Here is an 18,564-nt window from a genome sequence, read left to right as displayed (position 1 = left end):
TCAACTTCACAGGATGTAGAATCACCCAGGAGACAAACCTTGGTGTATATCTGGGGGAGTTTCTTGGTGTGGGTTAACTCAGGTAGGACGAGCACCCAAACGTAGGCAGCATCATTCTCTAGGCTGGGGTCTAGAAGGAGAAAGTGAGTTGAGCACCAGCATCCACCTCTTTCTCTCTGTTTCCCGACTGTGAATGCCATGTGACCAGCCGCCTCATGCTCCTGTCACCATGCCTTCTTCACTCTGATGGGCTGTGTACCCTCAGACTGTGAGCAAATCAAGCCTTCCTTCTTTAAGTTGCTTTTGTCAGGTATTTTTGTTGCAGCAGTGAGAAAAATGAGCACTGTACATAAAGATCTTCTCTACTATTCCGAATCCCTTGCAGTTCCCTGTGAATTTTAACATAAGCAAAACAAAAACAAAGCAACCAAATCCAGTTTTGCAAGAAAGACATTTGAAGTTTTAGAGGTTTTTGTTGTTGTTGTTGGTGGTGGTGGTGTGGGTGTTTTTTTTGTTTGTGGGTTTTTTGTTTTTGCTGTGCTAGGGGATCTAACCCAGTGCTGAGCACACACTGCATCCCTGAGCCACACCTCCAGCCCACAAGTTTTGTTAGAGTTGCATTGATTTTGTAGATCACTTTGAAGGTTTGACCTAGCCCTGGCATCTAGGGCACTTGACTTCTGGGTACCTCTGAAACTGGAGACCCAAGCTCTGCCTGCTGCACCAGGGTGGCTGAAGTTAGACTCTAAGAACTCCACAGAGACAGTGCTCACCCTGCTTCCTGCTGCTTCCTGCTCTTCTCTTTTCACCTGACCTGACCCAAGCAGAGACCCAAGAGCCTTTGCTTCATCCAGTTATTAGAGCAGGGCCCTGTTGGTGTCCCTTCTCCACAGCGAGGAGTCAGAGATTGCAGAAAATGTCCTGAGCATAAGTTACCTCAGGAGAATGTTGCCCCACCAGGCGTGCCAGCTTCAGCAGACCTCAGAGCCCTGAGGTCACCTGCGTTTACTCTCATTCAGTCTCTTCTCAGCTGTGCCAGTTAGAGCTCAGATGAGGGACAGGGTAGGGGAAGGCAGACCTGACAGAAGTTGGGGTTTCCACATCATGTCATGTCTCTGGTCCAAAGGAGGAGTGTGGTGTGTCCTCACACCTGAGATGAGGTGTGACCGAATAAAGCGCAAGGATGCTTTGAAAGCAGAAGCTGGTGCTGGGCTCTACCCTGGATATGTCTTAAGAGTGTGTTTTGTATTTTTGAAACATGATCACATGAGCCAAGGCTAGCCTTAAACTCACTATGTAGCTGATGCTAACCCTCCTTCCTCTACCTCCTAAGTGCTGGGATTACAGCATGTACCACTATTCCCCACTTATGTCCGCGTTTTTAGTGCCTGCTACCTGAGTGGGCAGCATAGGTACATGGGGCAGAATAGTGGAGGTAAAGGGGATCTTCCTCCAGGTGTAGCAGCAGTGCCAGCATTTGGGAGTTTGGTCTGGTAGGTGTGTTGGTCTCACTGATACACTGTTTAGTTTCTTTCTGTAGTAGCCTGTGGTGAGGCTGTTACGATGGAAGAAGACAGAGGCCCAGAAAAGTCTATGTCATTTGCTCAAGTCAGTGGCAGGCTGGGTCCTTTGCATACCCTGCCCTGATTTAGAGTGAATCTTGCCCCACCTTAGGGACAGCTATGTCCATTATTATACCCTGCTGCCAGGCCTAGGACACCCTTCCCACTAGTAGTCCTGTGGCCTAGATGGTATGCAGTAGGAAGGACAGCATTGGAATAGGAGGTGGAGGGCCTGGTTTGGAAGAGCAGTCATCCTCAACGTTTACCTATAGCTCGCAGACCTGAGTGAATATTTGCTCCTGAGGACACACAGAGTCTTAATGGATAGCAGGCAGCATCCCCATTATACACAAGCATAGCCCGCTGAGAGACGCATGCTGGCTGTCCCCAGAGCCTGGCGTCCAGACACACCTGGGTGTAGAGAATGTCAGGAGTACCACCTGCCCTGTCAGGAGCCTGCCAAAGGGGAGAATACTCACATGCCCACTGGTCTTGGAGAGTGGGGTGGGCAGCACCAGTCTCTCTAGGACATTCAGTTTGATCAAAACAGGAGACTGGACAGTGGCAGGTGGTGAAGCAACCCCCACCCAGCATGCACAGGGCTCCTCTTCACCTCATCATCCCCCCCTCACTTGGCAGGCATGTGCGTTGGGGCCCACTGCTCAGCTGCAGATGAGCCCTCCAAAAAGCACTTTGTGTGTGAAATCCTTTTAGCAGGATGAGTTTGGAATCTGGCCCGTGGTTTGAGGCTTTTGGCAGGGTCCCTTAAGATGCAATCCAATTAGTCCCATGTTTTCTTGTTTTTATAACTGACTCTAGACTCAGGTTTTCCTCAGTGAAGTAGAAAATAGGTACAGGATACAACATTCATGCAGAACCACATTTCTCTTTCCTTTATCCCATGTCTACCAATCCCAGACATGAGTCAGCTCCCATTGATTAGAAGGGAGCAGTTGCCCACAGAAGGGAGGACAGGACTTGTTTCATGAAGCCAGGGGCCTAGGGCCCAAAACCAGGTGGTGGCAGACTGTCATGACACCATAGGACAAATGTGTGATAGGATGACTGTTGTGACATTGGGCATATATAGTAGAGACAGGATATGAATGTGTGGATGTGCATAGACTTAAAGTGGTGGTGGGGAAGGTCTTAGGCAAGGGATAGGACAAAGCACCTGCCTAGAGTCCCCCCTGTGAGGGGCTGGGGTGTGGCTCAGTGGTAGAGCACCTGCCTAGAATCCCCCAGTGAGGAGCTGGGGGTGTGGTTCAGAGATAGAGCACTAGGTTCTATCCTCAACACTACAAATGGTAAACATGAAGCACACTCGGTATTCTGCTCCTAAAGGAGGTGGCATCCTGTGCTTGAAGAGCTGGGTTTGAAAGTGGCTCTAGCTCAGAAACTCACCATGGGCTTATTGTGCCAGTCATAGTCTTATGCTGTGGGTCAGAAGAGGAGTAGCCAAGGTGAAAGCCACAGTGGGGCATGTGGGCCAGCATCATGTTGGGCCAGCCACCAGGTAGTGGCTAGGAACCTGATAAGGGTTCAGTAGGGAAAGAGAATTGTTCCTGGGAGAGGGGGATGTTGGAGCATAAGCCTGAGGCTGCAGATTCAAATGAGAAGAACCATGTTTGCTCTGAATGCTGTGATGTGAGCCAACACTTCCCACTCCTTCCCTGCAGACCATGCAGAAGTAACAGGAATCAAAACAAAAACGGCAAACTTATGTTTTGGCAAAGCAGAAGTAGAGCAGAACCAAGCCACAAGCAGGAGGCCCCTGGCCCCTGGCCCCTGGTGGAGAACCTGCATTTGTGTGGATTGCATAAAACTGTTTGCCAGGGGAAGGTGGGGTAGAGGCTTCGGGAAAGGACCCTGGGAAGGGGAGGATCACGTGACTTGCTTTTGGTTGAGGGGCTTTCTGCCAGGTGGTCCCAAGCCTCAGGCTGTAACAGTGGCTTTGCCTCCACAGAGCAGGACTCATGTGCTGTCCTGGTACACAGGACTACAGTGGGCCCTGGGGTCCCTGTTCATGTCGCTAGATGCAGGTCATGCTTGCTGTGAGCATGGCTCTTGGCTCTCACTGGAGGAAGCAGTGGTTCTAATTGTACCTGCAGTGAGTCTGTGAGATTGGATCATAGCAAGGCAAGAAGCCTGTTCTCCCCTCCTTGCCACCTCAGGTATAGAGCTGGATCTGGTAGATGAAAGGGAGGAAGCTAGGGAGCAGGAGAGAGAAATCTATAGCCAAAGAAATTTGTCAGAAAGTGGAGTTTAGCTGTACGTTGGAACCTGGGACATGAGTGGCTCCACAACAGCAATGGCGGGGCTGAATGAGGAAATGCAGCTGGCCTGGAGGGAGGCAGATCACAGAGTACTGGGAGGGTGAGCCATGGCAGAGTCCTAACAACATTGGCTGGGAGAGCCATGTCTATCCACATGGAAGATGGGGCTCACGTGGGTAGCCAGAACATAGTACCCTGAGTACCATGTGTGCTAATACTGCTCATGTGGGCAGTTAGAGTGTGTAGTGCATGAGCACTCATAGTACCATGAATGCCAGGTAATGCAGGATACAAATGTTTAGAAAGAAGCACTGAGACAGAAGAAGGAGTACAGCAAAGATGAGGGAATAAAGCAAGGGCTGTCCATCATTGCCAGACAAGATGTGGGGCAGATGGGAAGATGCCCTGGAAAGTTACCATGAAGGAGTGGAAACAGTGTTTTGGAACCCACCAGACCATTAGGGTTGATAGGATCCCTCTGTCTAATAGAGTGTGTGTGTGTGATTGGTTATGAGGTGCATGTTATTAGAATAAAAGGGCCAAGAAGGCCCACAGCCTGCATAGTTATATGTCTGTAAGCAAGAGATTTTTTAAAAGCTCATGGTGGATTTCCGATGGTTTGTGGTGTGGGGAGGTGATGGAGGAAGCCTGTCCAGAGATTATGAGCTACCACCATTGTGAGCAGAATGGAAGAAGAACTCCACTGTCACCTTCTTCTGTTTGGGGCACCAGGTTTGGGTACTACTGCCCACAACGGGGAAAGCAGTCTTAAGTGTACTATATCAGTGCTTTAAATGGACATCCAGCCCAGCAAATGAATACATGGCAATGATTGTCACCAACTGTGCACATTTACCAAGTGAGGAGGGTGGCATACCTAACTAGTCAGACAGTCAATGGTACATGCCCTGGTTATGATCCAGGACAGGCAAGTATGGATGCAGCATAGAGCAGCCAGTACTTAACAGCATAAATGCTGAATATCAAGACACATAAAAGGAAACACTTCTGAAATCTGCCAGAAGACAGAAAGCACAGGAGTCTAATGCAATAGAAATCAATACAGATAGCAAGATATAAATGGGCTAAACTCTGCTACTAAAAGGAAAAGACTTTCTGATGAGTTCCATACAGAACCAAAGAAATTGGAACAGGTGGCTGAGAAGGCCACTTGGCATTTGTAAGCATCTGAGCAGGCGTCAGCGATCCATGCCTCATCTGAATTCAAGCCATAAAGCATTGCAGGAAGCGGGCAGATGCGCCTCTCAGTACTGAAGGTGTGCAAGGACATCTGTACTGCACTCTGTAGGGAGCATGGAAGTACACAGAGAGGCAACTGTTTCCATGTTAGCAGTGCGTGCATGTGTATCTAACCAGTCTCCCCAAAGCTAGAGAGCTTGCTATTGAGAAGGACTGGCTATTTATAAGGCCAGCAAGATAGCTCAGCAGATAAAGGCATTGTACAAACCTGATGACCTGAGTTTGATCTCCAGGATCCATACAGTGGAAGTAGAGAACGGATCCCTGCAAGTTGTCCTCTGAACTACATATCCACACTGGCTACATGTGCAGGTGTGTGCATGTATGTGCACGTGTATGTACATGGGTGTGTGCCCATGAGCGAGTGCGCGTGTACACACACACACACACACACACACACACACACACACACACACACACACACACACACCACACACCCCGTGCATGTGCACCTCTTACTGTAGCATCATGCACCTTGCAGTCTTGCTAACTTCTCTAACAATAAGAAACAGGAAGCATTTCCAGCACAGCCAGTTTCAGGAACCATTCTACCAGAGTCTCAAAACAGTGAGACCTGTCACAGCATATAAGCTGTGTTACAGTGTGGAGGCAAGGGGCAGGGGTGGGGTGTGTGTGGCAGAGAGGCACTCTCTGGAAGAAAGCATCGCATTGCTTGAGCCTCGCAGTGGAGGAACTGCACCATGAATGACAGTACCAGTGTGTTTGGAACAAAATACGGCAGCATGTTAAGATGACACCATCCTTGGGACAGGAAAATAGTCCAGCCAGTAAAGTGCTTGTTGTGCTGGTGCGAAGACGTGAGACCAGTCCTCAGAACTCATACAAAAATGTGGACTTGTAACCCCAGCACTGGAGAGATGGAGACAGGTGGATCCCTGGAATTCACTGGCCAGCCTGCCTAGATAAATTGTCAAGTTCTAGGTTCAGTGAGAGACCTTGTGTCCAAAATCAAGCCAGATGGCTCCTGAGGAATGACACCTGAGATTTGACCTCTGACCTCTATACATGTGTGTGTGCCCACATATGCATATACACAGAGACACACACAATTTGTACTGTCCCTTTACCTGGCTTGTGGTTCTGGAGTCTGGATAGCCTGGTGTCAGGAGGCCAGTCTGACAGGAGATGGGGTGAGTGAGGGGTCTGAGCTGGGCTGCAGGCAGTGACCCTGGCCTGTCCCTAAGGAGGTTTCTGTTCTCTTTGAAGATTGCTGGCACTGTGTCCTTAGGCCTAGTGTGCATCTGTTTGGAGGGATGGGGCTGGAGACACTCAAGGAGCAAGGGTCAGCTCTGGGTGACTTTCCTGATGTCCAGGAAGTCACTGGTTCAGTGGCCATCTGCTTTCCCCCCCTGGGCCTGGCTGATTGAGCTTGCCTGTGTCTTCTGTTTCTGACTCCCCCTAGGGCCTGGGATCTGTCTGGCTCCCTTCTGTACCCCCACACCTCCCAGCAGCTGTGCAGAGTAGCTTGCAGACCTTGGCCCAGGACAAGCAGACAGTTTATATCACCCTATAGAAAATGCTGTGATCATTCCATCCAAGCAATGGTAATTCTAGACTGTGATCTCTCTACTCACTCGTCCATCTCTGTCTCTGAGACTCAATAGCTCTCCCCAGCAGTACCTGAAGGGCTGACGATGTGTTTATCTGACTCAGAATACCTTGCAGCCTGGGGGATCCAGGCTATGGGGTTGGCCAGGCAGATGACCTTCTTTCCCAGGTCCCCAGCACAAAATAGGTCCATCAAGCCTAGGGATATTCAAATGCAGACTTCAGGAGTTTGGAGATAGAACAGGGACCTGGGCTGTGGGTCCCTGTAGAGGCTGACAACTTACCCTGTGTTTCCTTATAGCTGGAGATGGAGTTGAAGATGCTGAGGGCCCAGACAAGCTCAGCTGAGACCAGCTTCCCATTCTGCAAGGAGGAGGTGGATGCACTCAGGTATGGCCTCTGGCTGTCCCACACATCATTCCCTAGAGCATGAACAGAGCCTATCAGAGCACCTGCCTTCTTTCCTTCCTAAGGCTGTTTGTTTCTGTCATGTTGTCTGCTGAGACCCTTGTTTCCACTGGGCTAGGCCTTCTGAGTGTCATGTCAGCACTGACAGCTGACCTCCCAGCATTGGTTCTCCATGCTCAGGAGGAACAGACATTCCTGTCAGGGTGTCCATGGGGACCTGCCTTCCTGCCAGCAATATGAAACACCAGACCTAGCATGAGGGACCCACGGCCAGCAGTGGATTGAAGGGTGCAAACAAGCATCTTTTGGAGACTGTCTCACAGAAAGACAAACAGTCTGGCCAGTCTTCAAGCTTCAGGTGTGACTCTTTCCAGGGCACCTTTGGTGCATGTTTAGAGACTACTCACTGCTTTTGCCATGTGCATATGTGTGTGTATGTATGTTCATATGTGTGCGCATGTGGTGGGGTATGTTTTTCAAATGTCCTCTACCTCAGTTCTTGAGATATGCTCTCTCACTGAACCTGGAGCTCTCCAGTTCAGCTAGCTTGGCTGGCAGTGAGCTCCAGGGACCTTCCTGTCTCTGACTCCCCAGCACTGGGGACTACAGACACATGTCACCACACCCAACTTTTTACATAGATGCTGGAGATCCCAACTCTGAACTGTTGTCAGTTTCTCCCCATGGCCTGATCTGGTCCAGCCATTCCAGCTTCTGTCTGAAATGGGATGGCTGTCATCACTGCCTGGCATTTTGTGAGAGGCAGCAGAGTAAATGTAGTGAGTTGGCCACCCCCTGTGAGCCTTCCTTCTGCTTTGCATCCAGGACTTGACACCCTAGGAGCTGCTTCTGAAGAGTGAGATGGGGGGCCTAGGGAACCAGAAAGCCCTGTAGACAGTGGTGTCTTAATGAGGTAGTATGGAGCTTGAGGGAGAGGGGAAGCAGCACTTTCTGTCCCAGAGAGTATATGGGGGTCCTGCCTCTGTGTGGAATTGACCCTGGCTCTGTTAGGCTCTTACAACTTCTGTCTCTTTGGGTAATGACTTCCTGCTTTGCAGGGCTGTTGAGGTCAAAGCATGGAAGGCTTACTTCATGGCACTTTTCCCAGAAGCATTCGTTGGCTAGCACTGAGGTCCCTTATGGGCTAGAGGTTCCCTCTCATTGCCAAAGTACTTCTCACACAGACCCAGGCCTGGGAAGTAGCTCTGTGGGGATACCAGGCACAGAGCTGTTTGTTTGCATTTGTCCCAGCGTGGAGTGTGCTGCGCACTGTCAGGGCAGAACAGAGTGAATAATTGACTGGCCAGCAGAGCCACACACTCCGTCTTCATCAGCTCTTAGCTTAATGGGGACATTGTTCACATGGACTTGTGGCTGTTTAATTATGGGTGGTGCTGTGAGAGCTGGTTCTGTGAGAGATAGGGTCCCTGGGACATGCATCTGGTGCAAGAGGAGAGTGCTGGTGCTGTGGCTGAGGGTGTGGAGAATTGGTGTGGCCCTGGTGAGTGTCAGGATCTTCATCCTGTGAGTGATGGTGAGCCATTAGGCATTTTAAAGCAGAAAAACGACAGGATCTGATTTGTAGCATCAGGCATTGCTGGCCGCCTAGGCCAGGCAGAGCAACTTGGCGATGCCAGGCAGCTGTGCCCCAGCCAAGTGCTGGGAAGCATTCACTGTGAGATTCAGCCAAGCCGGAGAGGCTGCACCTAGGCAGACACATTAAACACCTCCCACTGATACTCCACAACATTGATTCTGTGATAAAGAACCTTGCACTCAGGGTGGGTGGGTTTAGTGGACCTAGAAGTGTATTCCACACAGACTGGGCCCCTGAAGCCAAGGACAGCAGAGCCAGGGCAACTTTCATTTGCATCTGACTGGGAGTTGCTGGCAAGAAGTGTATCTCTAGGGCTGGGGAGGTAAGGTAAACTGCTTGCTGGCCTGCAGTTACTGTCCTACAGGATCCTTAGTGCCCTGTGTACCCAGCTCCATGTCAGCTGGTGGGCAGAGGGCTTGGATTTGGGTGTGGACAAGTGTCAAGGTCGCAGAGTTGGCCAGCTTCATGGCCCCCAACGCAGCCCACTCTCCTCATACCACGGTCACTGTGTTGTCTGCAGGCCTCTCTTCCCCATGGCCTCTTGAGTGGTTGGCGGGAGTGTGGACCAGAGTGTTTCAGGTTTGTGGAGGGGAGAGGTGGGCACACTTCAGGTTTGATGATTTTTAAATTTTAAAAAGGGGCTTTGCTGTTAATGTCTTCCTCACTAAGATCAAAGCCTCCTGTCCACACATGTCTCCTTAGGAGAACACAGCTGTGAGTGAGGTGCCTTTGTAGCTGGTAAGAACCAGGTCAGTGCATTTGGAGGGGCTGCTGGCACTTTACTTTGTGGCATAGGGAAATGGAGGGTGTCCTGGTGGTGCCTGTGGGCTTGGAGCACATGTCCTGGAAACATCCAGATAAGCCGGGCCTCTGTGTAATGAACTCAAATGGAGCCAGTGCTCCAAGCAGCTTCTCAAAGGCAGATGGCTCAAGATGGACCAAGCATGCAGGTCTTTTGCTTACCTGCCTAGCTCCTTTCCTTCTTGAGCTTGGCATGGTTCTCCTGAGATTTGTCTCCCGAAGGGCAGTTGCTTACACTTCAGTCCCTAAGCCTATTGGCGGGGGTGGCCTTCTGCCACCTCTCATCCTTTGTCATAATTTGCTTTCTATTGCTGTGGTAAACATCATGACCACAAAAGCAACTTGGGGAGGAAAGGGTTTACTTGGCCTACATGTCCCAATCATATCACAGTCCATCACTGAGGGAATTCAGAGCAGGAATTCAAGGCAGGAACTGGAGTAGAGACCATGCGAGGGACACTGCTTACTGGCTTGCTCCTCGTGGCTTGTTCCTTTTGTACCTTCTAGCACTTCCTGCTTAGGGGTGGCACTGCCCATATCAATCAATCACAAATCAGGAAAATGCTCCACAGGCCAATCTGATGGAGGCAATTCCTCCACTGAGGCTCCCTCTTCCCAGATGACTCCAGCATGTGTCAACTTGACAAAAACAAACAATTAATCCCAGCTTAGTCTTTCTTCATTGACACTAGCATGCTTGGTCCCATTTGCCCTGCTCTCCAACCTTTCAGCTATTTCAGACATTGCATCGTCGTGCCTCAGTTTCCCACAGTGCCACAGTTGGGTCAGTGTACTCGTCACTGTTATCTTGAGCAAGGGGACTGTATTATGCATGGCATCTTGTTTTGTTGAGACACTCCACTAGGATACATTGTGCTGCCTTCTGGCTCAAGGATACTCAGAGGAGAAGCCCACTTCCACTGAGGAGCCGGGTCTTCAGACCCCTGTTGCCACGCCAGGAAGGGACACTGGTAATGTGGATTCTGAAGTCTCACTTTCCTCCAGCTGGGCAAGGTTGGGGGCCCTTATTGAGGCTGCCATCTTCGAATAAGAGTCCTTCTCTCCTTTTGATCCCTCTCCTGAGCCTGAAGTGTCTTCCCGACTGGTCCTTCATGCAGCTCCTGAGGAGGACCACTTCTCAAGTGGTTGACTCAGAGGAAGACAGTTGACATGAGAGCCCTGCCTCAGGTCAGCCTGCCCTTCACTCAAGACCATGACTGTGAACACAGCCAGCTAGCAGATGCAGAGGACATTGCAGGGTAACTGCTGCTACCCAGGGCACTGTGAAGATGAGGGGTGGTCTACAGCCATGTGTATTGGCATAAAGCTATTGGCTACACATAAGGCGCACAAGGCTGGGGAGATGGCTCCATGGGTAAAAGAGCTTGCTACTCCAGCATGAGGAGCTGAGTTTGATCCCCAGGGCCCATGTTTGTTTGCTTGTTTTTTTAAAGTCAGGTATTATGGTTTATCCTATCCCTGGGAAGGTGGAGACAGGAGGCATACTCACTGGCTAGCCAGCTCATCTAGATGATTAGCTCCAGGTTCAGTGAGAGATCAGATCTCAAAAGTTAAGATAGAGAAGGGCAGACAAAGACATCTGTTGTTGACCTCTAGTCTCCACAGGCATGCACACATATGCACAAAAGTTGCACAGATATCCGTATTGCATGTAAATTGCACACACCTGTGGCATTGCACAGTCCTTCCATGAAGCCAGACTGGGAGCATCAGTGCAAAGCTAAGTGGTAGCAGCTGAGGGCCTCTCGCCTGGAACAAATCTGGGCTCGTTACTTTCCACTGTCAGACAGGAGCTCTGACAAATCCTAAATGTCTGTGGGTTTAGCAGCTGGGTAGACTGTGGGCTTGCAAGTCTGGGCCAGAACCTGTTAGTCACACTCCACAGCCTCTCCTTTCCCAGCCATGCTCACTGCCTGCTGGGCCCCAGCCTGAGCAGGCATTCCCAGGCTCTATTGGCCCTTTCTAGGGGGGGGGGGAAGCAGAAACTCTGTGACTGCTCCCCAGTATGCTCTAGCTGGGTCACCTCTCTAGAAGGCTCAGCAAGTTGCAGGAAACCTTTTGTCTAGCAGCTTGTCACTTGTCATTTTGTCTTCACAAAGGGAGCTTGTCTGGACCATTTCACTGGGGTGCTCATGGCAGGCATCTGCTGGTCTCTTCTTGTGTCCCAGTGTGTCTTTGGAAGGTGTTGTCCTGATAGCTCCTGAGAGCTGAGTAGAGGACAGCAGTCTCTGCTGACAATGAAGTGACATCCTTTCCCACCTTATAGCCTGTCCTCAGTCCAGAGACCTCTTCCTTTCAGGAGACTGAGGCCAACCTGTAATCCAGAAGATGGGCGTAAGAAACAGGTAGGTAAGGAGGAGCTGGTTACTAAAGAGGTCTTCATTATCCAGCTCTGGTTACTAGGAGGCCCCTCTCCTCCTGGGCCCTCTTCCTGTACCTGCAGACCTGTGTGTACATGGCAGACCGAGGGGGCAGAGGCGGAGCTGGGTGATCTGATAGCAGTAGACACCAACAGAAACACCTAAAACTGGGCCATGAAGAGAGGAAGAGGCAGCCTAATCATAGGTGGCCTTCTGACTGCCCATTGAGTTGGCAAGTGCCAAGAAGGGGTACCAGAGAGATGACTCAGTGAATAACAGTTCTTGCTTTGTAACTCAAGGATCTGAGTTCAAATCCCTACCACCCAGGTAAATAGGCATGACTGCACATGTGCCTGCCTGAAACTCCAGTAGCATAGAACAAGAGGATCGCTGGGGCTTGCTAGCTACCAGCCTAGCTTGGGGATTTGTGAGAGACCCCCCATCTCAAGAGAAGAGGTGGAAAGTGATAGAACAGGACATCTGATGTCCTTCTCTGGCTTCCACATAAGCACACACACACACAGACATACACATCTAAGGTGCATAGAGAGTATGTCATCTGGCCACACCCAACTCAAACTAGACATCAATAACAATGAAAGAGGAAAAGCTGTACCCACGTGGAAATTAACAGCATGTTTTTGAACTGCCTGCGGATCAGACAGGAAGTTTGGAGGGGAAGAGGAATAAGTAAACACTGATGAAAACACTCTCATCAGATCAGATCCATAGAGAGAAGAGAACCTGCGGCATCCAGTGTTCCAGCTGACAGAGCAGAGGCCCTGGCTCTGCCACCAGGACAACATGGTGAGCGAAGGAGCCCAGAATGAGGAGGAAGAAGGAGGTAATGAACTTGAAAAAAGAAACACAATTGAGAAAAATGCTGAAGCAAAAGGCTGTTTTTCTGGGGCAAAAATCCATAAAATTGACAAACTGCCAACAAAAGTGACACGTACATGGAGAAACAAATGAACGTATCAGGAATGACACAGGGACACTGCTGTATAGAGAGCCTGTGGCCACTGAAGGATATTACAGGAACAGCAGCTTCCCACTAGCAGGTCCAGTCACGCCCCACAGAACCAAAAACTAGACCCAGCGTGGTATTCTGCCTATAATCCCAGCCTGGGAAAGAGGAAGAGAAGAATCAGAGTTCAGAGTCATTCTGGACTGTATAGTGAGTCTTTAAGACCAGCCTGAGCTACATGAGACCCTGCCTCCAAAGGAACAAACAAAACAAACACCTGACCCAAGATGTAGAATTAGGTTGATGAACACGTTAAATGTGAAATCAGATTTATAATGGTCCCACGAAAGATGGCTCCAGCTGACCTGCTCACCAGCTGAAGGAAGCCTAATGGGCACCAGGTTGATTCATCAGTCTTCTAGAAGACAGGGTAGATGTACAAAGCACAGCCAAAGTAGCCTGGTGCTCCTGGGATGGGGCCATGTCATGGCAGCAGGTGACACTTGCAGTGACCCTACAGAAACAACTCTGCTGAAACAGACATTGTTGCTGAAGCTGTTGCCATTAATTCAGACAGTTGAGCAAACAGTAAGAAGCTGTGACTTGCATTTCTTTAAATGCACAAAGTTTCTGGAAAACCTTCTACCCTGTCCCAGCTCAACCTCCTCCCACATCCTGCTTCTGGAACCTCCGGCAGGGCTCTTTACTGTAGGAGCTCCTGTGGGGTCAGTCATAGTCAGGAATCCAGCTGTGGGGGTCGTTGCCCCTCCATCCGTCTGCTTCCAGCTTGTAAGGGTGTTTTTGATGCCATCCCTTTTATTTTCTGTCGTCAGGCTTCAGAGAAGTGAGACTGCCTTTATTCTCGACTTCAGTGGCATTCTGAGAGATTGCTCCTAAGTGCCGTGTTCACACCGCCATCTTTAGCAGCCTCTGTGCTTGTTTGTATATGGGATTTTGTGGTTGCTGTTTCTTTTCTAAGATGAAGTTTTGCTGTATAGCTCAGGCTAACCTTGAACTCTTATTCTTTTACCTCAGCCTCCTGTGTGCCGGTATATAAAGTGTACCACCATACCCAGCTGATGTTTTTTTGTTTTTGTTTTAATTGAAACACACACAAACCAAAAAAGAAAGAACTAAAGGAACAGGAAAGAGAAGCATGCCATCTACTCTGTCGACTTCTCTTCGTGTTGTGCGTGAACTTCCTGTGTGTCCTTGGGTCTTCTGCAATCTTCTATTAATTTCATATCACTGGAAATGGAACCCAGAGCCTGCTCTCCGTGTGTGTGATGTGCTGGTGCACTTGTGTGTGTGTGGGGGGGGGCAGGGCTGTGGGCACATGGGCAGGTGTGTATGCATGTCTGTGTGGCAATTAGAGGGCAATCTCAGTTGTCATCCTCAGAAGCTATCCACCTTGGTGTTTAGAATCTTGGCCTGGAACTCACCAAGCAGTCTAGGTGATTGGGCCAGAGAGCCCCAGGGAAAACTTGTTTCTACCCAGCATTTTTCCCCCCATGGGTTCTGAGGATCAAACTCAGCTCCTCCTGCCTTTGAGGCCAGCACTTTACCTTTATGTGCTGTGGAGGCTCCTTTGGGTGGTGGCCATGAACAGGTAGTGAATGTGGCCATTTAACCAAATGGCTTCATCAGCTCCTTTTCCACACATTTCAGCCTGTGGTCTGCTCTGGGCTAGCACGCCCACTTGGGTGGACTCTGTGCCTATCATCTCTTAGCGCCGGCACTTTGCACTCAGCACAGCACCCCTGGGGGCATCTCATTCAAGGAACATGGCTGAAAGCAGGAGGGGCCTCTTCCCAGCTGGCTGTTCTTTTCCTATCTGTTTTGCCCCATTAAGCTCACCTATGCCTGAACATAAGTGTCTACATGTCTGTAAAGATAACGTTTTCTTATTTCATAATTGTGTGTATATGTGTGTGTTTGCATGAGTATGTGTATGTGGGTGCAGGCACCTGTGGAGTCAAGAAGAGGGCATTGGATCCCCTGGAACTGCAGATACAGACAATTGTTAGCCAACCTATGTGGATGCTGGTAACTAAAACTTGGTTCCTCTGTAAGAGCAGCAAGTGTTTGTAACTGCTGAGCCATCTCTCCAGCCCCGTGTGTCTATATCCATATGGGCTCTCTCTCGCTCTCTCTCTCTCTTTCTCTCTCTCTCTCTCTCTCTCTCTCTCTCTCTCTCTCTCTCTCTCTCTCTCTGTGGTAGGGGCAGTGCTCTGCAGGTCTTTAGGGACTTAGGGGATCATCTCATTCTGCCTTGTGTAAATTTATTTTCAAATGTTTTGTTCTCATGCTATGACAGATGGAGTGTGCAACAGAGTTCTCACATGTTGATTTTTACAGTGCTGCTTTGCTGGTTTTGTGTTTCAACAGGGCATTTGTGAATAGAGCAGTTTACGATTTTACAACTTGGAAGCCTTTATTTCATTGTCTTGTCTAATTGCTTTGGCAATTTGGTCAGATGGAAGCAGTCAGCATGCGTTGTCCCAATTAAAAGAAATTACTTTATTACATTGATTGATATTGTGTGTGTGAGAAAGAGAAAGAAAGAGACACACAGAGAGAGACAAGGAGAGCATGCGTGGGAATGCCCTGGTGCACATGTGGAGGTCAGAGACTAACTTTTGGAAATGTGCTGGAACTCAGGTCATCAGGCTTGGTGGCAAGTGCCTTAATCCACTGAGCCATCTCACAGGCCTTGTCCTGAGGAAATCTTGCAGCTGTCCTCGCCTGTGTTTTTTTTTTTTTTTTAAATAACATACCCCTACCCCTACCTCAGCACTGTTATTATTAAGGCTGCTGCCCTCTGTGTGGGGTTGGATTCAGTGAAGGGATTTTCTGTCTCAGCGGAGAGCAGCATGGAGGAGGGCTTCCTGTCCTTACTCATTGAAGGGTCACATAGCATGTTTTTAAGTGTTGAGATGCCTTGTATTCCTGTGTTGTTTTCAAACCCCCTTCCTACAGCATGGAAAATTTTCAGTGAATAACTTGTATGCAGTTAGGCGTTTCTACATCTGTCCCCCAGGTTTACTGGTCTCAGTTCTACTTGCTTCCTTTTAAAAATACTTTTATTTCACACACACACACACACACACACACACACACTTGGTTTTTGAGACAGAGTTTCTCTGTATAGCTTTGGAGCCTATCTTGGCACTTGCTCTATAGACCAGGTTGGCTTCAAACTCACAGAGATCCACCCGCCCCTGCCTCCTGAGTTCTGGAATTAAAGATATGCACCACCACCCCCCGGCTTTATTTCATAGTTTTAAATTTTCATTTTAATTTAAGTTTTAGAGTTTAAACCTCATGCAGGCACGCCATCCCTGAGCTACCTGCCTTCCCCACCCACTTTCTGTGACTTACATTTTGAGACTGATCCTTGAACTTACCTGTGGCCCAGGAAAGCCTTTAACTCTTGCTCCTACGGCCTCAGTCTCTACATAGCTCGGTGGGCCAGCCTGTGCCACCAGGCCCTGCTTGGCCTAGGTTTTCTGGAGGAATCTTTGCCTTCATTCCATGTCTGCCTGTTGTTGGTCTCGGTGAGCGAAGAAGGGATTCCTTCTTCTCCTTTTCTCTGCAGAGTAGGGGAAGAGTATGTAATCCCTTGACCATTTGCTTGTGTTCTCTGGCCTGGCCCTCTTTTGGTTGGGAGGCCTTTGACCTCTGATTTGACCCCTGTGTTGAGTGAAGGTTTATCTGTTTCTCTCAGGGTCATCTTGGAAGGTGGCATCAGTAGGAGTCTGCCTGTATCATCTTGGGTACTAGGATGTGTGTCCCATTTGTGGATAAAGCATCCTTTTGTGACCTTTATCCTGTGAAGGCAGTAGGACTCTCCTCTGGAATCTTCTAGTTTCCCAGTGAGCTCTTCTCACTGGTTGGTTTTGTTCTCCACATGAAGGCTTGTTGCCTCCACCCTTTTCAAACCATTGGCTTTTGGTGCTGGGCTTTTCCTCTGCATTTTCACACAACGTAATCCTCATTGTCTCTAGCTTGCTGCCATCATCCAGTTTAATCTACTCTCCCTTTTCTGGCTTTTACGGTGGGGGGTGGGGGGGCCGCCCACTGGGGGATCTTTCATGTGACATCTTCCTTGTGTTTAGAACCCTCAGTTTCTTCTTGGTGTTTGTCTCTGGTATCCCCTAATGTCCCTTGTGAATTCTTTTCTGACCTAGGAGTTACTTCACATTGTAGTTTTTAAAACTTTTGTTTTATAGGTGTGTGGAGGTAGAGGGGAGAGAAAGGTCAACCTCAGGTGTCATTCCTCAGAAAGCCTAACACCTGCCCTTTGAGCCAACATCTCTCACTTGGAGCTCTACATTTTGGTTAGGCAGGCTTGCTGCTGATCCCCCAAAATTCTCTAATCCAGTAGTTCTCAATCTTCCTAATGCTGCAACCCTTAAAGGTCCTCATGTTATGGTGACCCTTAACCATAAAATATTTTCCATTGCTACTTTGTAACTGTAATTTTGCTACTGTTACAAATTGTAATGTAAATATCTGTGTTTTCCAATGGTCTTAGGCAACCCCTATTAAAGTGCCATTTGGCCCCCAAAAGGGTCGTGACCCACAGGTTGAGAACCATTGTTCTAGTCTCTGCTTCCCCAGCACTGGGATCACCATGTTGGCTTTTCATGTAGTTGCTAGGGACTAGAACTCAAGCCCTCATGCTTTCAAAGCAAGTACTTACCTACAGAGCCATCTCCCCAACAAGGGCATATTGTTGAATTGCCTCCTACTTAAGATTTTTCTAGTTTTCCCTCTGGCATTGGGAAATGGTCTCTAACTTTGTTTATGGCATGCTTTCTATTAAATGAATATTGTCAACTTACTAAAATTTGTCTTGTGACCATGCATTAGTTCTGTTCTGGAGCATTCTATGTACTATTCCAGGTCAGCTAAGGGCTATACAATGAGATACTATCTCGTAAAACTGGCCTTGAACTCCTGGCCACCTCTGCCTCCATTTCCCAAGGGCTGGATCATGGGTGTGTGCCCATCATTCTCATTCTTTATTCTTGAAGTAGAAGTTTGGGTTGTTGACTTGAGATATTCTTTTCTCATAATAGCTCTGGATCCTACACATCCTTCTCCAAGCTTGACTTTCTTAGATACACTGTGTCCAGTTCAACATATTTTCTGATTTCCTCTACTTTCTTTGAACATTGTATTTAGTGTGTGATGTTACATTTCCAGGTGGCCAGAGATTTGCTTTTATCTTGCTTTGGTTGTCTGCTACAGTTCTGAAGTGCTCTATGGATAGTTTGTTTCCTTTCAGGCCCCTGAAGCTGGCTACTTTGTTTCAGTCCCCCCACCCCCCACCTAATACACAGATTTGAGAATCTGTTCCATTGTTACTAGGTGACATGGCTGGTGTGTTGTGTACACAACTGGATCTAGGGATTGATGGCTTGTCTAGAACTCCCATGTCCTCAGTCCCCTCCCTGCTACATCAGGACTCTTTTGCCTTTTTACCGTTCTAAAAACTCCTGAGAACGTTTTTTCTATATCTCAGTTTCCCCTCCAGCCTGTGATCACCTTCCAGGGTGGACCAGGGAGCCTGAAATTTCTTATCTGCTTCTAGTCAAGCTGTAGGGTCAGCCAGGACCCCTTGGCTTGAGCTCTTGAGCCTGAACAGGTGCCCACCCTAACCCTTGGAATCAGCACCATGGCCATGACCTTCCAACTCAGACAGGCTGTAGTGTCTCCTAATCATGTCATGATGTCC

General features: G+C 48.9%; 1 protein-coding gene across 1 annotated transcript in view; it reads left to right on the top strand.

Annotated features, from left to right (window-relative positions):
• Mad1l1 (mitotic arrest deficient 1 like 1) overlaps nt 1–18,564 on the top strand; it is a 310,200-nt gene that overhangs the window by 195,800 nt on the left and 95,836 nt on the right. The window contains 1 exon segment of the mRNA NM_001246783.1: nt 6,969–7,057. Within this exon segment, the coding sequence (NP_001233712.1) occupies nt 6,969–7,057 (89 nt within the window).

The sequence above is a fragment of the Cricetulus griseus genome, chromosome 4, assembly GCF_003668045.3.
Source record: "Cricetulus griseus strain 17A/GY chromosome 4, alternate assembly CriGri-PICRH-1.0, whole genome shotgun sequence".
NCBI lineage: Eukaryota > Metazoa > Chordata > Mammalia > Rodentia > Cricetidae > Cricetulus > Cricetulus griseus.
This window is presented reverse-complemented; position numbering and strand designations above follow the sequence as displayed.